Below are 11361 nucleotides of genomic sequence, written 5' to 3'. Positions count from 1 at the left end.
CGGCGGGAGCCAGGAGAGCCCGCGCTGGAGAAGAGGGAGGAGAAACTTTGCCTTTTATTGTTGTTTTAGTCCTTAAGTGCCAGGAACTCTGTTGGGAGGAAAAATGTCCTTCTTCAATTTCCGTAAGATCTTCAAGTTGGGGAGCGAGAAGAAGAAGAAGCAGTACGAACATGTGAAGAGGGACCTGAACCCTGAGGAGTTTTGGGAAATTATAGGAGAATTGGGCGACGGAGCCTTTGGGAAAGTGTACAAGGTAAGAGGGAGAAAACGGGAAGTTGCTCTTGTGAGAGAAAACAGCCGCGGTCCTGGAGCGGCGCGAGGACCCCCCCTGCTCCCCCCCTCCCCGCCCCTTGTCCCTTTCCTGTCTCTTGCCCATCCTTTGACTTCGGAAACGTACATCGGAACTTTATCCAGGCTGTCATCCAAGGAGCAGCCGAGACACTGGGGTTTAAGGTTGAACTTTAAAGAGTGATTGCTAAAGGGAGGTGGGGTTATTCTACGGGCTGCTCTGTCAAACTTTGAAGGAAGTGGGGGGAGCTCTTTAAAGCAGGGATCAGGTTGTGGCCTTCAAAGCATTTTAAATCCATACTTATTATAGAAACTCATTATACTTTTCAGTGGCTTTATATTTGTCCACTAGCTGTTTGCAATCATGTGTATGATTGCTCTAAACCAGTCTCTTTTTTAGAGTCAGGGCATATGCTTGGTTGTGTCTATAGGGAGTACATAACCCACGTCTTGGGGCGAGAGCACAGTGATTGCTACTCGCACACTATTCCTGAATTGGTTGCTTCACAACGAACTATAAAATGGAGTGGAATTTCTGATAGAAAATTTCCAGAAGAAAACCTGCATTTAGTACTAGTTGCAGAGGAACCATTGACTAGAAGTCAATACCAGTGCTTAAGAAATTAAAAACAACACACTTTATGTATGTATGTATGTATGTTTCAGTAGAAAGAGTCTTGATGTTTCAACCTGAAGGCATTAGTGTGTTAGCTGTTTACTACCCCATCAGGGTATATGAATGATGTCATTAGAATATTTTCATCCCGAAGGGTGAGGTTTTTATGAGACACAGGTTTGGGGGAAAGATCCACGTGAAAACAAAGAACTAATGTTGATACAGGTTTTTTGCGGTTTTTAAAGCACTTTCACATAATTTGGCCCACGAAAGTCCGGTGAGGTAGACAGGTCAGTGGTATCTACATTTCACAGATGAGGACACCGAGAGTCAGAAATTGTTCAAAGTCACACAAGTCAGATTTAGTCCGTCTCACAGTTTAGATTTGAACTCAGGTTTTCTGACCCCATATGTACTGTTGTTTTTTACTTGGATGTCCATTGGTAAAAATGATAGAATTTCCCCCTCCTTTCTAAGCACCAGCACACCTCTGCCTTTGCTCTGCCTCAGATGCATCTCACAGCCCCTTGCCTTGCTCATTCTTTACTCAGGCCGAAACATACACTCTCTGTGTGCTTTCAGAACACATTCTTCACAAGGCGACTATGGCACTGTTACATGTTATAGTTAACATGTTTATGTATTTATGATAAAACCAGAGGCCAAAATTATGATAAACATTTGGGTTCATCAATTGCCTTAGCACATAGTGTATCTCTCTGTATTTGTTGAAATGAAAGAATGTATGTTACCTCATGTGAGTGCTATTGAAGCTATTGTATGCTGTGAAAGTTGGCAAAGTAAACTTCAGAGCTTGTGTGGAGGATAGAGAATGGGTTCCAAAGGGAGTTTACAGTTTAGATGTATGTAGGAAGGAAGGGCTTTTAGTGCGGTGGGAAGATCACTCTGGGGAATTGTGCTTTAGTGTTGGCTGTCACAAACCAGCTCTGGGGTCTTGGACAGAACACTTAACTTCTCTGGACCTCCATTTTCTTAGCTGGAGAATCATAGATTTCCCCAAACGTTTGTTTTGATTTCTTCACCTAGCAGAATTCTGAGTATGCGGTTATCTGGGCAAGGCAAAAATAAGTTACTCAAGGCACCTGGAATCCGGTGGTTAGAAGGTGGTAGGTGATTATAGGCAGTTTTCATGGTATAAGTGTTTTATTGAATAGAACATTGTAGTGTTAAAACACTGGCCCTGGAGTTGTACTATATCTTTGCTCCCTCAATAGCAGCCTGTGAGTTTGCACAAATTACTTAATCGTTTCATGTCTCACTTTTCCTGATCAGTAAGACCTGCTCTTAAATGTGTGAAAATTAAAGGAGATAGTAAATATAAGGCACATAAAAAGGGCTCAGTAAATGGTAGAAATTACTGTTATTATATTTAGAATTCAGGAGCAAACTATAGGATGGGACAGGAAAAGGGACCTATGAAAATAGTGAACCATTTTCTTATTTTCCCATGGCACAGAATGATTGTGTGGACATGCTAATGCTCTGGGATTTAATTATTTAATGACTCTTTCTGCAAAGTGTAACATATTTTTCTGTAGTGAGGTATCAGTTGAAAAATTTCTGAAAAATAAGAGACTCCATATAGTTGAAACACTATAAAATTGTCAAGGATAATTTTTATGGGCCTCATGACTATTTCAGTGTGATATTTGAAGAGCTTGAATCCTTTGTATCTTTTCATTTTACTGGTCTATGCTTCCAAGGCTCTGACATTTTTTTTCTTTTAAATTTTTTATTGAAAGTATTATATATGTCCCCCTCCTCCCCCATTGTCCTCTCCCAGCCAAATATTTAAAAGAAAATTTAAACTTATCTGACCCGTTTTTTTCTCTTTTTCCTGAAAGTTTCTGTTTTCCAAGATATGCTAGAAATTTTAAATTTATAAACTTCCTTCTGTGTGGGGGAAAAAGCTATTAAACCTTAGTATTGTATGAAGTAGAAAACTATTTCTAAAATTGATTGTAACCATCATTTACTTATGGAAATTAGTAACTGTTATAAAGATTAAATTATAAACAGGCAATCATCTTGAGTACTTAGTTTATTTGAAACATTTTTCCATCATATACTTGTATTCTTTCTACTCAGTTCACTACACAAATCGGTCTTTCCTATTTTTAATCTATTTTCTATTTTTTTAAGTCTCTGACTTATCTATTTTCAGTTTTCTGTTTTTAATGTATTATTTGACATATAAATGAAAACATATATATCTCTTAAACTTTTTACTTTATTTATTATTTTTAATCCTTACCCGAGGATATTTTTCCATTGATTTTTAGAGAGAGTGGAAGAGAGAGGGAAAGACTGAGAAATATCTATGTGAGAGAAAACACATTGATTGGTTGCCTCCTGCATGAGCCCTGACCAGGACCCTGGTTGGGGAGGAGCCTGCAACCGAGGTATATGCCCTTGACCGGAATTGGACCCAAGACCCTTATGTTACTCCTTTTTTTCCCATTAATAACAACAGAAATCCAAACATTAAAAAAAATCCAAACATGCTCTATCCACTGAGCCAAACGGGCTAAGGCTTATTTTTTATTTATTTACTAGAGGCCCGGTGCACGAAATTCATGCACTCAGGGGGGTAGGGGTCCCTCACCCCAGCCTGCGCCCTCTCGCAGTCTGGGAGCCCATCGGGGATGTCTGACTGCCGGCTTAGGACATTCTTAGTTGGACATTCTTAGTACTGCCACGGAAGCAGGAGAGGCTCCCGCCGCCACTGTGCTCACCAGCAGTGAGCCTGGCTTAGGGCTTCTGGTTGAGCGGCGCTCCCCCTGTGGGTCAGTGCACGTCATAGTGACCAGTTGTTCAGCCATTTGGTTGATTTGCATATTAGCCTTTTATTATATAGGATTATTTTTTAAAATTTAAATTCCATTGTGTAGATGTACCACAGTTTTTTAATCCACTCATCTGCTGATGGGCACTTAGGCTGTTTCCAAATTTTAGCTATGGTAAATTGTGCTGCTATGAACTTAGGTGTGCATATATCTTTCTGATAGGTGTGTTCTGATTTCTTGGGATATATTCCTAGAAGTGGGATTACTGGGTCAAATGGGAGTTCCATTTTTAATTTTTTGAAGAATCTCCATACTGTTTTCCACAGTGGCTGCACCAGTCTGCATTCCCACCAGCAGTGCAAGAGGGTTCCTTTTTATCCACATCCTCGCTGGCACTTGTCATTTGTTGATTTGTTGATGATAGCCATTCTGACAGGTGTGAGATGGTACCTCGTTGTTTTGATTTGCATGTCTTGGATTATTAATGACTTTGAGCATGTTTTCATATGTCTCTCAGCCTTCTATATGTCCTCTTTAGAAAAGTGTCTATTTAGGTTCTTTGCCCATTTTTTGATTGATTGTTTATCTTCCTTTTGTTAAGTTGTATGAATTCCCTATAAATGTTGGAGATTAAACTCTAATCGGATATAACATTGGCAAATATGTTCTCCCATGTAGTGGGCTCTCTTGTTGTTTTGTTGGTGGTTTCTTTTGCTGTGCAGAAGCTTTTTATTTTGATGTAGTCCCATTTGTTTATTTTCTCCTTAGTTTCCATTGTCTAGGGCTTATTTTTTTTTAATGTTTGGATTTCTGTTGTTATTAATGGGAAAAAAAGGAGTAACATAAAATTATGTATTGAATTGAAACTGACCTCCTGACTGTATACTGGATGAAAGTGATTATTTTTATGACACTGATGGGTGTACACCTTTAAAAATATAGGTAATTGGGCGTACAATTACCTAAAGCTGTAATTGTATTGAAAAGTATAAAAACACATGTACATTTATTAAATAATTATAATATGATAATATTAATCATCAGAGTCAAGGAATTCTGCCAGCACCCCAGAATTCCTCCCACCTTTCTTCTGAATTGACCTCTCTCCCTAAAGGAAAGCACTATCCTGTTTTTAAGTTATTCATTTCTTTGCTTTTCTTTATAGCTTACTGACTAGGTATGTAACCCTAAATATTATAATTTAGTTTTTTAAAGAATATATATTTTTATTGATTTTAGAGTGGAAGGGAGAGAGGGAGGGAAATAGAAACATCAATGATGAGAGAGAATCATTGATTGGCTGCCTCCTGCACGCCCCCTACTGGGGATGGAGCCTGACTGGGAATTGAACCTTGACCTCCTCGTTCATAGGTGGACACTCAACCCTTGAGCCATGCCAGCTGGGCTATAATTTGAACTTTATATGAATGGAATCATATTGAGTGTCTTGCCTCTTTCAAAATCAGCATTTTATTTGTGAGGTACACCTTTGTTATCACCTAGAGCTGTAATTACTTCATTATTGCATAGAATTCCATATATGGTTACTCTTAATGGTAAAGAATGGGTGTATCAGTTGTTTCCAGTTTTTGGCTTTTATACACAATACTGATGCATATATGCATGAGTTTCACTAAGACTTAACTCAGGAGTTGTATTGCTGGGTTATAGGGTAGTGTATCTTTAATTTTACTAGATGATGCCAACATGTACCAAGTTACACTCTTACCAGCAGCATATGAGAATTTCCTTGCTCTGCATCCTTGACAACATTTGATATTGTCAAAATTTTTCAGTTTTGACAATCTAATGATATATATATTTATTTTTGGTGGTTTTAATTCATCTTTCTCCGACTACTAATTACTAATAAGTAATTCTTTTCATAGCTTTATTGGCAGATTGAATTTCTTCTTTTGGGTTCAGTTCTCTTGTTCATGTTCCTATTAGATGTCTTTCTCTTGTTTATTTGTGTATTGTGGATTTTAACCATTTTGTAAATCAATTTTCTACCTTGCCAGCTACTCACTTGTAGTTTTAACAATAATGGAGCACTAGAGGAAGGCTGTAAGGAGGTGGATGAAGAAAGAACTTTCACCTTTTTCTTTTTCTGTGGGCTTCCTGTCTGTTTTCCTGTTTCTATAACCATCATCCTAGTGGAAATTCTTCACCCAGCGACAGGAGTGGAATCCAGTTTGTAGTTTTTGCAACACTCACAGAGCTAGCCTCATCATAACCTTTCATAACACCAGCTCCAGTTGGCTGGCCCCCTCTTCCTCAAAAATTCCATAAGACCCCTCTTCCAAGTTCAGAGAGGCCAGCAGCAGCTGAGCAGCACTCTCTCCCCAGGGGTCTGAGTTTCAGCTCTGCAGAACCTTTCCTCCAAGCTTCTGAGTTTTAATAATCCCAATCCCTTGGCTCCGCTGGTCCTAGGGTAATAGTCTTTTCCTGCAGTTGTTACTTCCACCTCCCAGACTCTCTTAATCTTCTTTGTTTATTTTTTAATTACTAGTTAACAACAGAATCAATAATTATTTATATCAAATTCTCTCTTTTAAAATGATCAATATGATTTCTTTCTCCTGGCTGGACCCTGGTTAAATAAACTAATAAATAAGCCACAGTTGAAACAAGAGTAATGTAAAATGATGTAATTTTTACACTACTTCATTTAGATTTATAACATGAAAACAGTACCAGTACAGGAAACTTAATAATCATTATGTTTCCCTGTAGCTCCTAGTTGTTTATGTAAAGTGGCTAAGCTCTATTCATGATTTATAAAAATTAAAGCAGTGAGTTTTATGTGATCATGATTGATCTCTGAAAACATTTTATCAATTTCAAGTACTATCTTGGTGTGTGTATCCCATTCTTGTTTTTATTAACATTTGTTTAGTTATTTTATTAAGTCTTTATGTGAAGATGAGATTGTTTCTTTTTTTTTTAAATATATTTTATTGATTTTTTACAGAGAGGAAGGGGGAGGGATAGAGAGTTAGAAACATCAGAAACATCGATCAGCTGCCTCCTGCATACCCCCTACTGGGGATGTACCTGCAACCAAGTTACTAGTACACGCCCTTGACTGGAATCGAACCCGGGACCCTTCAGTCCTCAGGCCGACATTCTATCCACTGAGCCAAACTGGTCAGGGTGAGATTGTTTCTTTTGAACACTAATATCCATTATATAATTTAAAGTGTAGTATTACATGCTTATCAAATGTTTATTTCAGTTTTGAGTTTCAGAGTTCTTTAGAACCAGATTCTCATGAATAATAGTTATTTTAAAGCAATAAGTAGGAGGCACTATACTTTCTAATGTAACTTTTATTTATTATATTAAACCAAAAGGTTCCATTGTTGGTTTAATCAGTATCTCCAGGGGAATGGAATAATTAAATTTGTTACTATAAAGAACTTTAGAGATTATCTAGTATTATTTCCTCCCTCTTGATGCTATTCCATTCATAAGTAAAAGACATCTTTAAAATCTCTCAGGACATTAGTAGAAGCATGCAGAAGTAGAATGACTTTTAACTCCACTCACAATATCCTTAGTCTACTACCAGGGTTTATATTTTATAGTGTGCCTCTTCAAAGACAGTTCCTCTGGTCTCTTTCTTCCCAGAGTATTATCTATAATAATAAAAGGGTAATATGCTAATTAGACCAGACATCTTCTGGACGTAATTCTGAACAAAGCCACGGTGGTGGGGGCCAAGGCAGAGGCGGTTAAGGGTGATCAGGCTGGCAGGGGAGGGCAATTAGGGGTGATCAGGCTGGCAGGGGAGTGCAGTTAGGGGGCGATCAGGCCGGCAGGCAGGCGAGCGGTTAGGAGCCAGTGGTCCCGGATTGGGAGAGGGATGTCCGACTGCCGGTTTAGGCCCCTCCTATGGGATGGGGCCTAAACCGGCAGTCGGACATCCCCTGAGGGTTCCTGGATTGGAGAGGGTGCAGGCTGGGCTGAGGGGTTGCCCCCCTCCTGTGCATGAATTTCGTGCACTGGGCCTCTAGTATTAAAATGATGAGAGAAGGGCTTATGTTTCACTGGCTTATTTCTTCTGACTTAGGGAGGTGGTGAGTTCTAATTATTATTGGCTCAACTGTAGTATCTTTCTTAGAGATACAACTTAATGTTGTATTTTCACCAGTTATGACAGATTTCTTGATTTTAACATCTCTGAAATTGGAATATGTCCTTTATTGATTGATGCCTTGGTATTATTGTTGGCCGGGTTGGGGTCATGTTATATCTGTCATTGAACTTAGTTGTATCACTGGTGTTAGTTGCAATCCCTTGATGTTCAATTAATAAACTATTTAAGGACCGTTTGAAGAAAAAATCCTGGTTGTTACCTAAAAATCTTTTAGCACCTGTGGTAAGATAAACAAAGTAGTATCATTATAATTGCAAAATGGGAGACAGTGACTTCAAATAAAATTTTGGAGATAGTAGTTAATTTAATGGCCAGAGAATGATGTTGTGTGGACATTAGATAACTCAGTGAATAAGTGATTCAAAAGAGTAAAACTTCAATATATGAAGTATTTAATTATATATGAACCAGAATAATAGATATACAATAACAATTTTTGTCTAAATATGTCCAAAAGTTCTTAAAAAAGGTATATAAAAATTCTAAATGAAAAAGTGTTGATATAGTTTAATTGGAAGTTTTTCTTCCTTAGTGAAATATAAGATAAGATATCTTAAAAGACATTGGAGATTTGTTAAAATATGATAGCTGAGAATATTCTTCTAGATTGTAAATCAGTATGAAGTCTTTTTTAAAAAGAAATATTTTTATTGATTTCAGAGAGGAAGGGAGAGGGGAGAGAGAGAGAGCAACATGAATGATGAGAGAGAATCATTGATTGGCTGCTTTCTGCACACCCCCACTGAGGATTGAGCTTGCAACCCCCGCATGTGCCCTTGACCGGAATCAAACCCAGGACCCTTTAGTCCGCAGGCCAGCTCTCTATCCACTGAGCCAATCCAGCTATGGCTGAGTCAAACCAGCTAGGGCTGAAGTCTTTTTTTTTAAAAAAAAATATATTTCTTTATTGATTTCAGAAAGGGAGAAGGAGAGAGAGATAGAAACATCAATGATGAGAGAGAATCATTGATCGGCTGCCTCCTGTACCTCCCTACTAGGGATCGAGCCTGCAACCCAGGCATGTGCCCTTGGCTGGAATCAAACCTGAGACCCTTCAGTCCGCAGGCTGACACTTTATCCATTGAGCCAAGCCGGCTAGGGCTAGGGCTGAAGTCTTTTGTACAAAACATATTATTTGAATCCTAAACATTAGGGTTACTTAATTAGTAATTAGTATTTTTGCCCCTATTTTTTTTCTAAGGAAGTAAAACATAGCAATAATGTACTTAGAAAATGTTAAACAAAAGAGTTCACAGCTAAAAGTTTCTTGAAAGAAAGGTTTTAATGAGCCAAGTGCTAGCCTGGAAAGGACCAGGCCTTGAGGCATGAAGTCTAAACCACTGGTAATGTGGCTAGATGGAAAAGTTAGCATGTTAGTACTGGCATTGATGGGCGCTTATGTACATTCTGTTTTGGGGAAGAAAGATGTAAGTTGTTTTGAAAGAATATACATTGGCTACAGGTAAGGGAGGGTGGGAAAAGGTGAACTGGGGGCAATTTTGTGATAGTTACATAATCTATAAGGAAGAAATATTTACTAGTGTTGTTTAGTTACTGGCAGCAGTCCTGAAAGTTCATGCATACTTGTCTAGTGGTTGGCTAGTAGACTCTGGAGATTGATTTAGAGCTCCAACACATATTCAGGAGTGAGAGCACTCTTTAGTTAGTTGGCCCACAACTATTAACTGGTTAATTGTTCCAATTTCTTTCTCTGACTCTCCTGTCCACTGTAATTTAATTTAGGACATACAGAATTTTTCTTTTGACAAAAAATTCCCACATACAGGCTGATACCTGTTTTGCTTATTCTTTTCTTCATTATTGCCAAGGTTAGATAATAGATCACTAAGAAATCTCCCACATACTGATTTTAAAATGCTTTATGGCTTCTGTAAAAATAATACATGTTCATTTTTAAAAGTTCAAACAATATGGTATGAAATACAGAAAAAGTCAAAAGCACCTGAAATTCCACCATCCTCACTAATGAAGTCTTTCTAGATATTTATGAAGCTATCCATATGTGAAAATAGATGTGTAGTTTCTGTAAAATTACATATCTCTCATGTTTAATAAGTTGTGTTTTTTCCCAGTCACTGATGTCTTATGGCTACTATTCCATCTTAAGAAATATTAATTGGTTAGTCAATTCATTTTGGCTGTGTAATGTCTCATTGTAGAGTTATATTGAATAATTTAAGCAGGTTCTTGTGAATGGACATTTAGGTTGATTCATTTTTCTTACTGTAAATAGTACTTTGATGAATATTTTTACACATGCATATTTTTTATTTTATAAAATTACCTCCTTATGATCAATTCTTAAAAGTGGGATTTGGACTTTTATTTATAATTTGAAACACTTATTAGTAGCTTTTAAAAGTTTGGTATTTTTTTCTGTTTTTTTTTTTAAGTAATATATTTAGTTTTGCTGAAATGATAACATATAATATTGAAATGTTTTTTAAAAAACCTAATTAGTGCCGAACCGGTTTGGCTCAGTGGATAGAGCGTCGGCCTGTGGACTCAAGGGTCCCAGGTTCGATTCCGGTCAAGGGCATGTACCTTGGTTGCGGGCACATCCCCAGTGGGGGGCATGCAGGAGGCAGCTGATCGATCTCTCTCATCGATGTTTCTAACTCTCTGTCCCTCTTCCTTCTTCTCTGTGAAAAATCAATAAAATATATTTAAAAAAAAAAACCTAATTAGTATTTTAAGATCTGATTAAGATATGCACTTAGCATGGTGCATAGCATGCATTAATTAATATTTATGTTTAGGCTATCTTTCCAAAATAAGCATCCTATATAATAAAAGGCTAATATGCAAATTGACTAAACAATGGAATGACTGGTCGCTATTATGAGCACTGACCACCAGGGGGCAGATACTCAACGCAGGAGCTGCCTCCTGGTGGTCAGTGCGTTCCCACAGGGGGAGCGCCACTCAGCCAGAAGCTGGGCTCACGGCTGGCGAGCGCAGCGGTGGTGGTGGGAGCCTCTCCTACCTCTGTGGCACCTGCCCAGTGGAGAGGAGACAGGAGCTGCTGGGGCTCCTCACAGTAGGAGTCTGTCCTCTCTCCTCACGCAGAGGCAGTCCCTGCAGATGCATGTTTCTCTATGCGCCTCCTCGCTGATTTCACCTCTACTTCTTGGAATCACAATGGATCCAGGGAAGCTCTCACCCATAGTTTGGGTTCCTTGTTCTTTTGCAAGAGTTTTTTTATTCTAAACCTCAGAGTGAGGGCTCTCAGACTGTGAGAGGGCACAGGCTGGGCTGAGGAACCCCCTCCACCCCCAAGTGCATGAATTTCATGCACTGGGCCTCTAGGGTAAAAATAGAGACAAGCCACTAATGGGAGAAAATATTTGCAAAATATATCTGATAACCTACTATTCAAATATATAAAGAACTCTTAAAACTTAACTATTAGAAAACCAACAATCTGATTAAAAAAGGGCAAAAGATCTGGGCAGACATCTCACCAA

General features: G+C 38.4%; 1 protein-coding gene across 3 annotated transcripts in view; it reads left to right on the top strand.

Moving 5' to 3' along the window:
- The first annotated feature begins 6 nt into the window (after nt 1-6).
- SLK (STE20-like kinase) overlaps nt 7-11361 on the top strand; it is a 51317-nt gene continuing 39962 nt past the window's right edge. For all 3 annotated transcript variants that reach the window (XR_001364444.1, XR_001364443.1, XM_005878204.2), the window contains exon 1: nt 7-253. Coding sequence is in view for 1 of the 3 variants with exons in the window: in XM_005878204.2 (XP_005878266.1) it covers nt 104-253 (150 nt within the window). In the remaining 2 variants the exon portion in view is untranslated. The remainder of the gene's footprint in view (nt 254-11361) is intronic.

Source organism: Myotis brandtii, unplaced genomic scaffold (assembly GCF_000412655.1).
Source record: "Myotis brandtii unplaced genomic scaffold, ASM41265v1 scaffold550, whole genome shotgun sequence".
Lineage (NCBI taxonomy): Eukaryota > Metazoa > Chordata > Mammalia > Chiroptera > Vespertilionidae > Myotis > Myotis brandtii.
The sequence above is the reverse complement of the archived record's forward strand: the minus strand, read 5'-3'. Positions and strand labels throughout refer to the sequence as shown.